The sequence below is a fragment of the Aythya fuligula genome, chromosome 5 (assembly GCF_009819795.1).
Source record: "Aythya fuligula isolate bAytFul2 chromosome 5, bAytFul2.pri, whole genome shotgun sequence".
Taxonomy (NCBI): domain Eukaryota; kingdom Metazoa; phylum Chordata; class Aves; order Anseriformes; family Anatidae; genus Aythya; species Aythya fuligula.
Window position 1 is genome coordinate 57,401,125 of NC_045563.1, and position 16,872 is coordinate 57,417,996.

General features: G+C 40.3%; 1 protein-coding gene across 5 annotated transcripts in view; it reads right to left on the minus strand.

Annotated features, from left to right (window-relative positions):
- Positions 1 to 11,287: 11,287 nt before the first annotated feature.
- The window catches only part of MPPED2 (metallophosphoesterase domain containing 2), a 106,839-nt gene continuing 101,254 nt past the window's right edge, over positions 11,288 to 16,872 (minus strand). For all 5 annotated transcript variants that reach the window (XM_032188856.1, XM_032188854.1, XM_032188858.1 and 2 more), the window contains 2 exons: positions 14,740 to 14,853; positions 11,288 to 11,512 (listed from right to left, as the gene is read on the minus strand). In XM_032188856.1, the coding sequence (XP_032044747.1) occupies positions 11,394 to 11,512; positions 14,740 to 14,853 (233 nt within the window). In that variant the 3' untranslated portion in view covers positions 11,288 to 11,393. The remainder of the gene's footprint in view (positions 11,513 to 14,739; positions 14,854 to 16,872) is intronic.

Consider the following 16,872-nt stretch of genomic DNA (forward strand, 5'->3'; position numbering starts at 1 on the left):
AAGGAATGCAGTACTTACTTTGGTTGTTGAGTCCTTCTGTGGTGGAGAGGCTGTGGTGCTCTGCCACACCTTCAGAGAAGTCCTCAGCTTCACCTTGAAGAGACAGGCAGGATCTCCACTGTTTGTGCCACACTCCTTCCTAGCGCAGGCTTCTGTCTTTGTATGTATAAAGTTCTCAGCATTAGCGCTTTAAAATGATAATGCAGGAACAGCTGCCTTGCATTACTTACTAATTCCCCAGCCAATGGACTGAGTAGAAAAATTAGTCTCTTAACTCGTCTAAATGTAAAAATGATGTTATTTAAGAAATGAGTTTGTTATCAGTTAGAAAATGGGAAAATTAACATGAAGCTGCATGAAGTCAGCAGTCCTTCCCTGGGACCATGCTCACAAAGTAGCAACAGGAGCACTGGAGCAGCACAAACTCACACCTACCGCTTTGGCCAGACAGAAACGGAGCAGCTTGAAGCCAGCAGCTGATTGAGGGGGAAAGACACGCAAGAGGGGTTCCCTTAGGTGACGGGGTTTGGTTCTTTTGTCTTTAGCTTGTTTCTGTCTTACGTCATCCACCTCAGAAGGCATGGGAATGCAAAGCCTGTCTCAGTGAGCTACTCTGGAAGGCACCAGCAGCTCGCTCGGCCCCTGCCCACCCAGCTGAGCGCAGGACAGAGCTGTCAGGGCACCCTAGGGCAGGGCAGGGTTTGTGCTGGGGTGCTTGCAGCAGGCCGGGCTTTTCAGCAGGGTGACTTGGAGTAATTAAAGAAAAGGGCTCAAACGTGCTTCTCGTTAAAAACAAACAAAACATGCAGAAGGAAGGCAAGAATCTGCTGTTTCTTTAAACGACAATGCCTGTGCAGACTGCTCTGCCTGGCTGTGCAGGCCCTTCATAGCAGTGCTGTAAGGTTTTCAGTAACACTGAACTCCTGGTGACCCTCACCGGCAGTAATTGCTTTAGCATAGGTTTGACAACAACACGCTAAAAACAAGCACAAGCTTAAAATACAATTTCAGCGCTGGAGACCTGCTCACGTAAGGAATCCAGTACATCTCCTGTGTTTTTCTTGATTAGCAGCGCAGTTCTCGCTGCTGGGAAAAATGAGTTTTCAAACCATTTCAGCTGCCTCCTGCTCCAGTTTCCAGCCTGGCAGGGAGCCAGCCAGCACTGACAGCGACAGCCCTGAAAGGGACCTCACGGTGCAGCCCCGGGCCAGGACCCACGCTCATCTACCCCAGTATCTAGCTTGTTTAAAGGTGGGGTGTGGAATAAATCCAGTTTTATTGCAGTGACTGGAATAAATACCTTCCCTTCCTTTGTAGCTCTAACATAGTTCATTTAAGTTGTGTACATCATCAGTTGCAATGCAAAGTACTCCAAGTTGCTCACCAAACCCATACTAAATCAGCCACCCTTGTGTTGGAAGAACGAAACAGCTTTCTGCCCATCAAAGGAAAAGCAGAAACTTTGGCTGCAAGCACTGAAGGAGGAATTCATTGCTCCAGGAAGAAGGGCCCACCAGACATACGCAGAGCAATGGCATGTCCAGTATTTCAGAACACATTTAGATGACTTCCTGCTATAATGAACCACCTGGAAATTAGCCCTTATCCTTCCAAGGTTTTAAGGCAGTGCATATACCTTGCTGTTGTATTGCACCTGGGGTCCAGAAATCCCGAATGTTCTCTAAATGTAAGGGAAAGTAACTCTACTTTCAGTAGGGAAGAAGAAAGCATTTGACTTGAAAAGGATGAAGCCTGCTGTTCCCAGCCCATTCAGTGGTGGCATACAAGGCAGTGCTCTCAAAAGCACCCCCAGAGCTGGTGACGTTAAAAGCTGCCAGCCGTAGTGTATGGAGCACAGGATGAATCTCCTTTTGGTGAGTAATGGAGAAGAGAACCAAATTATTGCATTCTGGCTCTTTTTAAGGACCTTTTTCTCATCTTGCCAAGCCGACTTCTTGCAGGCAGCTGCCTGACATTATGAACCACTGCAAGTTACAGTGTACTCCTCCGCTTTGCATACTCTCCTCTTATTAATATTTTAGGGAATGGTATGTTAAGAAAAGCCTGTTAGGACATAGGCTAAGAACAAAAGACGTGCACAAAATTGTGCATGGCAGTCAGTGATTAATCCAGGCTCCTGTGTTTTATTCTCAAAGGAGAACTTCAAGTATTTAACATAACGTATTTGTATCAAGTTTCAATCCTCTACAGTAAACCTATAGAAAATAAAATGTTTCAAGCTTTAAATACCAGCAAATCCCAGGACATGGTATGTGAGACAAGAAGACATTTTCTCTGCATACTATTGCCTCCAAGCTCTTTTTTTCCCATTTCCCTCTCAGATAAAAGCTAGAATTAGATCCTGACTGTAAACTGAAGTCTTCAGCTGACAGCAAATATTCAGATATTGCAGGCAACTCTTAACACAGCACTTTCTCCTATGACAAACTAGAGATATTTGAATTCTGATAAATTCATATATTAAAGTCTATAATCTTACCTTGATGTCTGACTAAACAAACTTCTGCTCTATCAGCACTGGAGAATTTGGGTTAATTCAGTCCAATGAGTTTTGACGAGGCAAAATGGTGGACTCGCTGTTGGCTTTTCAAGTGCCTTTATCTTAGGGGAAAAAATGGCTATATCAGCTCACTAAATAACAAAACTGGTGAAATTGCTTATTTTTGTTGTCATTTGGACTAGTAGCAATTATGCTTGTAATAGTAAAATGAAGTTTTAATGCTGATTAATGGAGCCACTAAGCTGTCAAGACTGCTAGTAACACTTAGGGGTCTCTGGAGGCTGTCCCCTAAAATAGTTGGCATCACGCATGTAATATGGCTTTTTTGTAGGACCAGATGTGAAGCATATGGTGACCTATTATTGTAAGGATGAGCCGTAAGTCCTGGTTGAATTATATTGGACAAACTATCCAAATGGAAAGATAACATCCAGTGATTATTACAGGATCATAGCAGCTTTCTATAGCGTAAGGGACAATGATGGGCTTGGGAAATTGCCTAGCTCAGTTAATCATTCCTGCTTGATAGAGTAACGTTGATGCTCTTTTGTGCTTATTTATATCCTAGAAGAATGCCATTGCTGTGCGTGTGAACGTACTCTAAAGCACATTGCCACTACATACCACTTGTTGCCTCTCATGCCCACTACTGCACGTGGCCCCACAGGGCGAGGGGCAGTCGCAGCGTTCCCCAGCAGCAGCAGGAGCAGACCTCAGAAGCACAGCTGCAGAGAGAAAATGTGCTGCAGTGCTAAAGGATGGGAGGGTTAAAAGGACGCTGTATTGTCTAGACCACCAAGAAGTAGGCAGAAACACTAATCATGTAATGAAACTCACTGCTCTTGTATGCAGAGACACAGTCCTGGTGCAGTCAGGCACATTTGGCACAATGGGGTCGTTTAGCTGTTGGAGCAGGGTCCTTCATGCTGCTGGCCACCCCTCACTCGCACAAAACCAGTGAACTGCTGGACTGAGCTCTCTGGAGGGCCATCGTGAGAGCATCGTGTCACCTGGCAGGAGGAATGAGGGCAAGACTCTTCTCTGAATTACTCTGTTTTACCCTGAATTACTCTGTTTCTCCATATTCATTACCTTTATCATTATCCAGTGCTGCACTCAGTCTTCAGTATGGTGGCAGGTACTATGCAGAGCAGAATATAATGGACTGCTTTTCAGTTTTGCTGCTGCCACTTTGTATTACTCTTTGGTATGATTCTATCGTTTTATGAACAGTTTAACCTATTTACTCATGTGTAAATGGACAATGGTTGAAGATTAGAGAGGCTTCATTTGCTACGAAGAGCTACTATCTTGTCTCAAAGGAAAAAGAACCAGCTGACCTAGATGGCAGCGCACATGCTTCTTACTGCGGATGTATCAAATTATCACCACAGCATTGGCCTATGGGTATAGTAACTAATAACAGAAGCGTGGCTACACATTGATTTTTAGAGACCAGAAAAAAAATAAACAAGTATTTCAATAACTAAATATACAAATTAACACACGGGATGACTCATCAGCACATGCATCTTGTTTAATGTTCATTTCTAAAATTGGTTTTTGCAATTGCTGCTGGCCAAACTTACTTTAGACATTATGTTCTTGTCTGAATATATATTTGGAAGAGGGAGTAAATTCTGTGTTACCTCCCTTTAAACACTTCCAGTATTTCTTCCATTGCCATACTCTCATACTTTCATCATATGGCCCAATTTTTTGTGATAAATAATGCCTCCACAGCTTAACTGGCAACTATATAAATATTCTGACCCATGCGCATGATACTACTGAAGCCACAGCTACAGTTGTGGTTGTCTGCATATGGTTACTAGACTCTGGATAGATAATTCACTCCTTGGAGAAGTCTGTTTTCATAGTTACATAGCAGTCTCTCAAGTGCCAATGTGCTGGGAAAGCACATCACAGACAAAAACGTAATGACTGCTGACACCAGACCAGCTTTCCTTTTGCTCTGTATAAAAGCCGCCAAACTCTAAATCATCAGAGCAACCAAGCTGCTTACCTGCCCTCATTGCTCGAGCATGTCTTTACATCAAGGAACTACATCTATCAAAACACAGCTTAAAGAAAAGAAAAAAGCATGGTGACTGACTGGTCTCAAAAAATTAAACTGGGATTAAGGTGTCAGCAAAGAATATTCCCTGCCCAACTAATAGTGCTTTGTGAACTACTTCACAAAGGTATCTGGAAAGCTGTCCGGATTTCATTAATAGAAACCCAAAATCAAAGACAACAATAAACTGAGCTTCAGTTTAAGCTGATACGCCTATTGAATTTCAAAGTTTTATATCTCGAATAAATGATTATGAATAAGAATTTTGCATATTTTTTACTTTTAAGTCTACAGTAAATTCAATAGCACTTTGTAGTAGAAGTTGTTCTGTTGATTAGGAAACCTTAATCAATACAATTTAGCTCCTCTTAGGAACTGCCACTCTCCCAGCCTGAGTTGGGCTTCAGCCAGATTCCTCCTAGTGTCAATACAATGTTCAAATACATTGTCTCCAAAACTCTCTAGATACCTCGTAACACAAAGCCAATAACAATGTGGTGTTACTGACAGAGCTGTAGTCATCTGTACCTTACAGTAATGTAAAGATTTTGTACTTCCTTCAGACCTTTTAAAGAATCTATGCTAGTGATGATCTTCAGAGAGTTTGAACTAAGCTAATTCATCACGTATTTGCCTGCTGAAGAAAAAACACAAGAAGCACTTTAAGATGATTGATAAAGGTTTTGCTGTGCATCTAACATAGATTACTTGCTCTGTTACTAAAAGCCTGTTTTTACCTGTTTATCCTCACTCTATCCTGGCTTGATTAAAAATGCAGGAATCAGCTTTGATTTTTCTCTTCCATCTAGCTGAAAGTCTCCCCTGTCAGCCTATGTTCCAGGATCCAGGGATGATTATCACAGCAGCAGCTTTGTATTTGGGTGTAGTGAAGGAATTAGTATCTCCACCTATTTGCAAAGTGTACAAAATAGAAAATCGTAAACAAAGAGCTAAAACACTGCTTGCAAGATGCAGATTCACCTCTGTGAGATCTCCTGTGTGATCTTGGGAAAGTCAGTTAGTTTTCAATCTGTTTACTCAAGAGACTCCTCTCCCACCTTTTCAGCATCCTGTCCTTTTAGATTCAGCCTTACAGCATGTGCACTGAGCTCCCAAACAAATCAGATCCATGCTGACTTTGGGCAATACTACCTACGTTCACAATTAAGAACAAGAGATAAAGAGAGAGAGAGAGAGAGAAGTTGCTCTCTTCCTCCAATTGTAGACTGACTCTCTGCAGGCAGTAAAAATATTTTGCTGAAATACTCCTATGACAGTGAACGGTGAAAAGGCTTGTACGTGATATGCAAAAAAATGAAATATTTTGCATTGTTTCTTCTCTAACAGGAAAATCATCGCTGAAAGCCCTTGGCAATAGACTGGCATGTTTGAGTCACACTAATAGCAACAGCTGTATAAAAATAATGAAATTTGAGGAAGACTAAGTCTCAGTCTTTTATTTTAGACCTTTAAGTCTGCACTTTAAAGTGTTTTTTGTTTTTTGTTTTTTTTTTTGTTTTTTTCATGTTTTGTAGTTTAGAAGTCTTAAACTCCTAGAACTCTAGCAGTCCTAGCTCCTCAGTTCATAAAGCTGACAAATCCTATTGTACCACTGAGCCATTTACCTAGATAAACACTAAGCACATTTTAGGGAAGACATGAATGTGGGACATTCATTCAGTTTTCCTAAACCCAGGTAAGTGTTTTTGTCAGACCCTCTCCCATGAATGTAAGCCTTAAATACAAAGCAAGTGGGTCAACCGTGTAATAGAGATTGCCTAGAAGAAGTGAAGGACTCCCCCAACTCTGTGCTATAACCACCAACAAGCAAATTTCCTCAGCAAAATTTAGAGGTAGAACAAAACAAGATGTATCCTTACAGCCACATCATGAATGAATCATTATAAAACTGGCTGGCACAAGCCAGAGATGGAGGTATGGAAAGCAATAGCTAGATGGGGAAAAATAAATCAATATGGATGACTGAAATCCGATTTAGTGCACTAAAACTCCCTCAGCTTTCTCTTGCATTTTCTCTTGATTAGGCTGACAGTAACTGAAGTTGAAAATGTTAAAAACCCAGCCTTAGTCTTCCATGTTGCACTTAGGCTACGCTGATTTATTAGAGTCCCTTTCTTTGTGCTTCTGGAGGTCGGACAGTGCTTTGATGGCTGGGACTTTCTGCAAAAGTGCACAGGGCATCATCCTGTGAGGGCTCACAGCTGGAATAGGTGTCTAAGCCTGATCATAACATGATTGAATGTCAATTACAACAGTGATAGTGCATAAAAAGACTGGTTACTACAAATGGAGAATCTGCAAGGAAGTTAGGATCTATACCTCAAAAGAGAGACACGGCAGAATACATTGCTCTGTGTTGCAGGCTTGGCTGCACACAGCTTTTATCATGCGTTTCTCCTTCCGATAAGAAGTTGGTCACAGCAGGCAGGGAGAATGGAATTCCCTACCTGTCTGTAACTATTAGAAAGTATCCTGAAAAAAAAAAAGGAAAAAAAAAAAAAAAAAAAGGAAAGGGGGGTGGGGAGGGGTGTTGGAATTGGGAAAGGAAGTAAAGAAAATTCCAGAAGTGTAATTCAATCAGGTGTGGTCAAAAGCAAGGTCTTAGAGAAAGCCCTTGGGTCAATTTAACACCAAATGGAAGGACTGCAGAGTTTGGATGTCTCCCGGAGACTTAAATTATAGATGGTTTCCAGGAGTTTCCTTAATAAAATTTGTCTAGGGAGAAAATATTGATGTCAGTGAGGGGAAAAAAAAAAAAACCTCTGATTCACGGAAAATGGAAAAGAGAAAGGCAGCTTCAACCAGGAGTTAGCCATCAATCTATTTCTTAGACACAGTCTTGGCAAAACCCATTCTCCTGGTAGAACTTGCCTGGAGTAGACCAGATTGATTTGACAGTCTCTTAGCCTAATAAATGCTTGACCTCAAGGTCTGCTGAATTCACTAAATTCACTATGCAGAGAGAATTGGGAACCAATCTCCTCTGGGGAGCATCCTGTTCTGCAGCCCTCCCCTGATAAAGGCCTTGACTGCTTTCAGCCTCAGCAAGACGACTAGATGAAAGCTGCTCTCAGAAGAAGAAAGGTTAATCGACTACACCGCTGTTAATCAATCACTTGGAAAGATTCAGCACTTACAATAGGTAGGTCCCTCTTCCTGCCAAGAGGTTCTTGCATGTTAACCAGGGACCATCTCCTCCAGTTTGAAGGATGAGCAATAGACAGAAACACAATCCAGAGAGATGCCAGGTGTCTGATCCAAAGCCAGCTGAAGTCAATAGAAAGACTCCCAGTGAGTTCAATGGACTTGGATCAGACCTCAGAGAAAGACTTATTATCCGAGGTTTATTCTGCATACAGACATTGAGCTACTTTTAGTAGTAAGGGATCCTTGAAAAGCAGCTGATTTAACGCCATTTTGCCTCCCAGTGAAACCAGACTTCTTCAAATCATACTGTGCCCTATTTACACTGATTGTCAGATATGGCTGACATCCAGCAAAGGAAGATTACCTGCCTGTGACAGCAGACAGACACATATACATTTCAAGGTCTCTAAAGAGTATGAAAAAAAAGCCAAACTATCTCTGCAAATGTTTTCCTGGCCTTTTTGTAATTGCTGCTATCCAGAATGTTAGCTTTCTCGGAGAGGAGAAAAGGATAGGTAACTGTTGAAAGCATGATGGGAAAGGAAGAAACACGATGTAAAAGATACTGCCACGCGGAACAAACTCTGTGATGAACAAATGGTGGTAAAGACGGTGAAGCTGACAGCCAGAAAGAGAAAAAAAAAAACACAAGAGAAACAATATATTTTGAAAGTACCCCGTGAAGACTACGGATTTCTCTAAATGGACACATATTCACCGTCAACACCACCTGATGATGAAGCAGTGACTGTCCTTGACGCTTGTCTGACTAGAAGTCTCAGTCTGTTACAAATACAGGCCCTCACATTCCAGTGCAGAACCGCTTGGTTCCACCTGCTGCACTACAGGGCCTAAAAGCTGTAAGGGAAATAGTTGAAACCAAGAGGCACGCACCTTGAAGACATACACAACGACGCGCACCAATTCTGTTGATTGCAGTCTGGTGCACACTTTTGCTTATTCAAGGAATTTTGCCTGTGATATTTTCTCACTACCAGCTGTCTAAAGGCAGACTCCTGGCTGCACTTACACCAGCCTCAATTCATCTGGCTCTGTCTGCTGCCAGAAGGCTTCATTCAGGCTGCTCACATTCTGGAGCAAAGCTGCTGACTTATAACTTTTGCTTTAGGAATAATAACCCAGTTTGCACTATGGAAAAATACCTGCAGAGGAGAATGAGCAGTCATGGACTGCTCCTGTCCTAACTACCATGCACATAGTGAAAAGGTAGGAGGTCCTTCAGAAGGCTGGAGAGGAATTCAGATGCAAGCATTATTCTCTGCTCTTCTAGAAGTTCATGGCACTATGAAGCATTCCAGGTAACGGATCCTTCTTCCTTGTGTGGTGACAACAAGCAAAAGACCAATGAAAGAGAATAATTCTGAGTGCACTATAATTTTTTTTTGTGTGTTCCAAGAAAATGCTTCACCTGAGGAAGGACAGTCATTTTTAATATAGCCACGTTCTTTGCACATAAGCAGGTGACTAGAATATTGGTTTTGGCAATCTACAGCTAACTGGGGAAAAAAAAATCTGAATTTACATCTACAGTGAATGACTGATATTTAGTGACAATGAAATTTCAGTATCACCAAGAGACTTAAAAGCTAACAACCTGCTAAGATAAATGGGAGTACTCTATCTTACTCCACTTCTGCTCACTGCAGGTTCAGAATCATGAAAACACCATTGTATCTTCTTATGTTTCAATCTAGATTTTCACAGCTCCAAGTGCTATTTTTAAAGAAGATTCTGTTATTATATACTTAACTGTACTGCAGCATGACCAGCAGGTCCTGATTCATTTGTTGTTCTGCTGGCACACACTGAATCATAATCCCGTGCAGTTCTCCTGTCAGTGGTGAATTCTGCTGTAGCCACAGAACTAAGAACAGACCCAAATAAAAAGATACATTTCATCTATGACTATTCATTTCTTAACCCACAGTGGATGAGCTTAAAGTACCTGCAGCTTGGTACAAACAAGTGAGGAACTACAAAGGCTGCTGCCTAATCCATTTTTCCTCGTGTTGTCTGGAATGGGATCCTACAAGGCTTAACTGCACGAACTTGGTCACACTGAATTCTATCATCTTGAGACAAAATCTCTTCTTTCTAAAAAGAACGGAAAGATGGATGGCTTAGAAACAGAAGTAAAAAGTCTGAGTGCTTTATTGGCCCAACTGACATCCTATGAATGGTAAACAATAAAAAATCATGGAAAATTAGAAAAGCTGTTTCTTAATCTTATTGCTGTCCCCCCCAACGTTCATACCAAAGAAAAATGCAAAATTCTCTTAAACCACATATTTAAAAATCTTGCAATTTTATTTGCATATAAAGGCCGCTAGATATAATATCACAATAAATTTAAAGAAACAACTGCTTTTCTAAATTCCATTAACAAGGTAACATAAAACAGAACAAAGCTCAATAGCATTTACAGTGGTAGAACAGAAATAACTATCTGCAACAATATTTTGTGCTAGCAAGATTGCATTTACACACAGTGCAAAATAAGAAAAAGAAAATAAAAAGACGAGAAGAATATTTAAATATAAAGGACAACTAAGCCTTATTTTAGTTAGGCTTGATTGTATCCATTTGACTCTATACATGCCTGAACTACGACAAAGATTTAACTCAGGCTCTTGAAGGCCTTGAGCACTTGGAAAATGTGTCACATCCTTCATAATTTAGATGTGCTGTACAGCATAATTTTGCAGATGCTATACTGGCAATATTAAATCCTAGCTTAGTTATAATGCACAAAAAATACATATATATATATAAATTCATATTTAAAAGGAGTCCGCATTTACATTTTTTTTTTTATTTTTATTTTTTTTTTTTTTACTGCGTGAAATGCCTGCTCTTTGCAGCTTTCACCCCCAGTTTTTTAAAGCTAAAATAATTTAAAAACAAACAATAAAAGGTAGATACCACATACAGGCTGCGGCTATCTATACCAGTCTTTAACGTATAAAGCAGGTAGAGACAAACAACTGAGAAGTCTATTCTCCCCTTGCTGCATTCCACTGTCAACAGAAAGAAGTTGACGTGTAGACATATCAAGAGAAAAATGGACCCCAAAATCTTGTCTGTACTACTACTACAAAAAAAAATGATATAAATGGAGAGATGAAAAGCTAACATTTAGACCTAGGGAAAAAGAAGACACTTAAAAAAACCCCGACAGTAACGTAAGTTGTGCAAATTTGGGTGTTTTTAAATGCTGCCTATTTTTTTAGCTTATCATATAATATTAAAATAAGGTCTCTCACTTCTTAAAAGAAAGCTTGGCTGTCCTTTTGAGAACACTATAACAATTTACAATGGCAAATTTATTGAAAAACAAAATTCATTTTACAAATTCACAATGCTTTATCAATTTAAAATGGATGCTGCATTTCCAAAAAGCACAACCCTCTAACTTTTTTTTTTCTTTTGTACCAGCAATTTACAAAAAAAATCCATCCCAAAACAAAAACAACCACAATTCTCTCCCCCAAAATGCTCCCCCCCCGCCCCAGTAATTTTGAAATAAACATGTAACAGAATGTAAGTTTTGTACTTAGAAAATGGCAGTTTATAGACCTTCCCCAGTTCCAAATGTGCAGTAGTGCTTCATGATCCTTGAGGGGTTGGAAGGTCAAATATAATTGGAGGATTGGTTGGTTGAAAGCTGACTGTACACGTTGAAGCATTGATGTAGGTTGTGTAACCGTCTGTCATAATGCCATAACCTGTAGGGAGAATGTGTCACACTTACTGTAATATAAACAAACGATGCTGCCCATGGGCAGCTGCACTGAAAGCTTGTTGTGGGATCAATGCTTTGGAATAAAATTGAATTAATCCCTTCAAAATGACATAAGCTCTTGAAAGCTGCCACAAAGACTTGATGGAAAAAACGCAATAGACTGGATTTGAAATCAGAACTGATGCTTTTGTTTTATCTTCACACATTTTTCCACGGAAAATCCTCTGCTGCAATTGATTACAGCAAAACCAGAGACAAAAATCACACACGTACTTTTCCTAATTACTTAATTAGCACATTGTACTTTGCATGCTTGTAGTATCTGTCAGATAATAAAAGACCAATCAGGAACAGGAGATTTAGAAGTACTTTCAGCTCTACCTACAAAAATCCTTGCTGTCTCTGGGCAATGAACCAAGCTTGGTAAGCTTTCCCCATGCTAGCCTTTATCATCCAGGTCCCTCTCACAGGACTGCCAAGACGGTGTTCACATTGGCTTGTGAAACCTCAGAAACCCATTAGTAGCAGGTTAAAAATACACACACACACATTACTACTCATAAAAGCTGCTGCAAAGTATTTCTTTGAAAGTATAAGTGGGTCTAACCAATAGTGAAAAACACAGGCACTGCTTGGTTCTAAAGAGGTCTTCGCACAAAAGAGGAGTCTCATTGACTCAAAGGGGAGCTGCAGTTATGGCAGCCTGAGCAGGCCAGGCGATTTGAACCCAAATGTAGGAATAGACTTGACAAGAAGAACACAATTAAAGAGATTAAGTTCTTTACAAGGAGACACCAGTGAAAATCATGACTAAGGAAAGGAATCTCTTGCTATAAGCATAATAGAGCACTGGAGGTCACTGGATAAGCACTGGCTTAAGCAGAAAGTTGAGGTTAAAGTTTAATAGATGACTGCTTTTCACTATGAAGGGATCCTGACAGCTCATTCCCAAATAAATGAAGGACTAGCCAATATTAATCATGGGATTTTTCAGCATGCCAAGGCCTTGACTCCTCAGTAACACTACGGCGTCAGGTTCAGGAGGCCGGAGACTCTTCTCAACCCCCTAAACATCTGGCCAGCAATAGCCATGTCCAGGACAAATTTGAGCAACAAGCAGTAAAGCCGCTTCACTTCTGGCCTCTATCTGTTCTTCCACTTGCCACACAGGAATAGGATGGAACAGCCCAGGGCTGTGCACTCCAAGAATTTTGGGCAAGTGGAGCAAACTATTGACCTGTGAACTGAATCACACCTGCGTCTCCATTCAGGCAATGGGATTCTATCTACTATGTGAGAAAATGAATGGTAATAAAAGCACAGAAACGTCTCCTCTTACAGACATTCTCTCAAGGACATGGAGACGGGGCTCCAGTTCCATCGGTGGAAGAGATCCATTGTTTTCAGCTGATATCCACCAAAAGCGCACAAAGAAACTAGAAAAAGTCTAGGACGAATTTGGCACAAAATGTTCCTTTTATTTTATTCTTATTATTAAGAGTTTCATGGAGACAGAGAACTTCCCATTGCTAACCCACAAAGGAAAAATGTTTTTCTTTTAAACCAACGTGATACAGTACAGCTCACTGCTGTCTGAGAGCTAAGATAAATCCAGCTACCTACAGCGTCTCTCACAAAGAATAATCACTTCAGAATTGCTGCACTTTATTTATTTGGACTGGCAATTTTGATTTAGATCATCTTACGGTGGGGAAAACCTTGTTTGTGGTTGGTTTTACTTATCAACCAGGACAAAAAGCCTGCACGATCAAAATGTGTGTATAGCCTCCCTTCATTTAAGAGAATGTAGTGTGCATTCATCTGAACTAGAGCTGGATGAGAATTAACTGTACTGCGAGGTGCTGCTCTGAAGAGTTGACCATTTGTTTCTGTACAGGAACTGGTAATTCTTATGTCTTCTGTGTAAGTACTAAAACAGGATTCTAACTTGTTTTAGTATTCTTGTAAGAATGCATTTGCACGTTCACTTTTAACACGTGCTACCACCTTTCCTATGAGATTTAGATGCGAGGTGCTGCACGTGGCTCCACAGTGCTTTTTCAGAACCATCTCGCACATTAAAATTCCTTTCTCTCCCATTACTTAAGAATATTACAACTAGAAGTTTCAGCATCCCAGGCAACTACAAAAGCTGCATTTTTGTGTTTTAGCTGGAAGTCTTGCTGTATTCAAATACTGCTATCCATGCCGCTGTACTTAAGGTCAAGTCAGTATTTCCATTACAAACTCCTTATTTACAGACCTTTATAAACCATGCGTAAAATCCATTTCATGAAGTCATGAAGGCTTTGGAAAAACCAACAATACTAGTTGACCAAGCTCTCTTTTTTTTTTTTTTTTTCCTTTTTCATTTCAGAAGTTCTCCAAATCTGTGAGCTTACAGAGAAGCTAATTAGAGTCAATGGAGAAACCTCCAGGGGGGAAATATAAAGCATTTAATGCATAATTTTGAGTTCTAGGGTCACAAAGTCTTACACTCTCTCTCTGGCAGACCTCCTAATATTTGTCTCACAGCCACATGAAAGCTACAAAATTGTATTAAATATTTAAATATCTCCAAAATACACTTAATCTCTCATTCCCTCCCACTGCCACAAACAGAGCTTTTCATTTCTGATCTGGTACTGACAATGGGCAAATCTCTTTTAAAATATGAGGCTGCTGGAAGCTAACATACACAGTATGAACTGTACTACAGGATGCTTTTAGAAATGTATGCAAAGTGAGTTCTGGCAATCTCTCCTCCCGATGTCTGTCCTCCTTTCTGCTTTTCCTTGCATGCCGAGGGAGGTAAGCTGAGACAGTAAGTTGTCTTCAATTTTCTAGCACTTTTCTTGGCTCCCGCACTTGGAATAATTGGAATAATTTTAATTTTGGCTTGCATGTGTGGGGAATCTCATCTGTTTCTCTAACAAAGTTTGTCAAAATTTACATTGCTTTCAATTAACCTGTGTAGAACAACCTTTGCACAGTGAAAGATGTAGGTGGCTAAATGTAGCACACATTCCTGAAACAGCCTGTTTTAATTCTGGCATAAATTTACAAAGTGCTGTGCATGCAATCACTTCCCTCAGTTCCCTCTCTACTTTAGTCCAATATGCCAATACCCGTCCCTTTGCAATGCGTCATGGAGAGATGCGCTCCTTTGGAATTAGCCTCAGATCCAAGAGGAGTAGCACAGGTCCTTACCTTCATGGATTCCACCAAAGACGTGGAGTTTGGGCCTTACTCGCCTCTGCACTGTGTTTAGCAGTTCCACACAACCAACTCTCTGCAGCTCCTTTGGAACCCAGTCTCGAAAACCTGAAGGCAAAATGCAATCAATAGTATTAATTTTCTCTATTCAGGTAAGGTTTTACATAGTCTTTCAGGAAGTCATAATTCACTGAAGGTTTATTACCATTATCTACACTCATAACCTCTCCATTAAAGCACACAATGGCTTTTAAGCAACATTTCACTGTCACTTCGTCTTCCTTAAGATTTCCCCTCTCCACATGCATTAATATTTTTCTGGATGTGATTTGTTTTTTTAAACTATAGGCTTCAACTCATCTTCCACCTTCAAACCCTTGAACATTTTTTCCCAGCACTGCTGATTTTTCTTCCCTTTCCCCTGGCTCTCACAGCGGTCACCTTCCCACTTCAGTGAGGTGGTCCCTCCAGAAGCAAAATACGTGAGGAAATCAGCTGTTCTACAACCTGACACCTCTGCCACCCCAAAGATTTAACACAGCCTTCCACAACTTCCAGAGGGCTGCGAGCATCAGGTAATGTCTGAGCCCCCAGTTAGCAACAAGAAGCAATGCATATTCAATTAAAGCATTCATTAGCATCTGCAGCATCACTGTATTTCTCCACGAACCCAATTGAGAGCAGATGGATTAGCAACCCATGTAAAATAGCACCCGCGAAACATCATAAAAGTGCTTGTGGGGTTTTCTGCTTCTTCGGGAAAATAAACAGATTAAAAGAGTGCTATTCAGAGCGCTGGTTTGCAATATCCGGTGTGCTCCACTGTCAGCAGCTGGTGCAGTGCTGCTTTATCAAAGCAGCAGGCAGGTAGCTCCGGGAAGCTTAAAGTGAATTTGCAGCACTATTAAAAGAGCTCCTAGTAACCAGGATATAAGAAGAGCAATAAGTATATTATTGGTCAAAAACTTTTTTTTTTCTCTGCTCTTAGCTCTCCTTCGATTGCTGACTCTTAACTTACTACGATGCAAAATAGGCATTAATTCCTGACTCCACGGTCCCTGGGAGAGCACTGAGCCAACCTGGTGGCATTTAAATGCTGCTTTATACTGGCACCATGCAATTCTGAGAACTGGGGGTTTTCTTCTTTTAAACTCACTACCATCCCAAAAGTCAATGACTTCATGTTATCGTGCGATGATCTGACCCCTTGTATTTCTAAACAATTTACTGAAAGCCTGGCAAAATCACCATCTATTAGTGGTAACGGTAATGAATAAGTAGCTGGCACTTCTTCAGCCTGATAAGCAACATTGAAAAAAGGCAATTCTCAGTTGTAAAACTGATTGAAATACCGAAAATATGATCCTAGACTGTTTGCTATGTGTCTTGAAGAAAAGCAACACATGATGTGTGATAGTATCTTGTAGGGTAAAAGATTGGAAAAAATAGTGGAAGTTTTAAAATGGTTTAGTGAGCACTTAACACATGCCCCAAACCAAGTACTTCTACCTCTGCTGAGCGATCCTCATCTTAGCATCTTTTTGAGACAACCAGAATTTACTTTATTGCAGAATTACTGTGAGATCTGTTATATCTGTGAATTACACACATGTTCAGGACAAGCAAAATGTAACTAAATGGAAAAATTTCAGCTAACTCATGAAAAAAATTTACACATTTACATAGCTGTCTTTAGTTTACAATTATCTGAGGGCGTAATTCATTCTTTCACAAATTTACTTTAAGTCAATTAGAATATGTAACAGTGGTTTTACAGATGTTATGCTTAAAAGGGAATTGTAAAGGAGAAAACATGACTACAAGCTCTTGAACTTTTGACTGCATACGCTAAAACCTCAAAGAAATATGTCATAGTAGGGGGGGAAATGTTTTAGAAGTTTAAGCCAACCTCTGAAAAATCACATGGGATTGGAAACTGTCAGATGAATATTGTACTTAAACAAAATGGCCATGGAATTGGATATATGATATTCCCTAGCTTGAGTTAAACAAAAAATGTAATTGAAAAAAACACCTGGAAGCTCAACAGATTTTGCTAACCTTAATCATCACCTTACCCTTCTTTCAGAAAGGCTTTTTAATTCATAGCTTTGAGTTAGAGTGCAA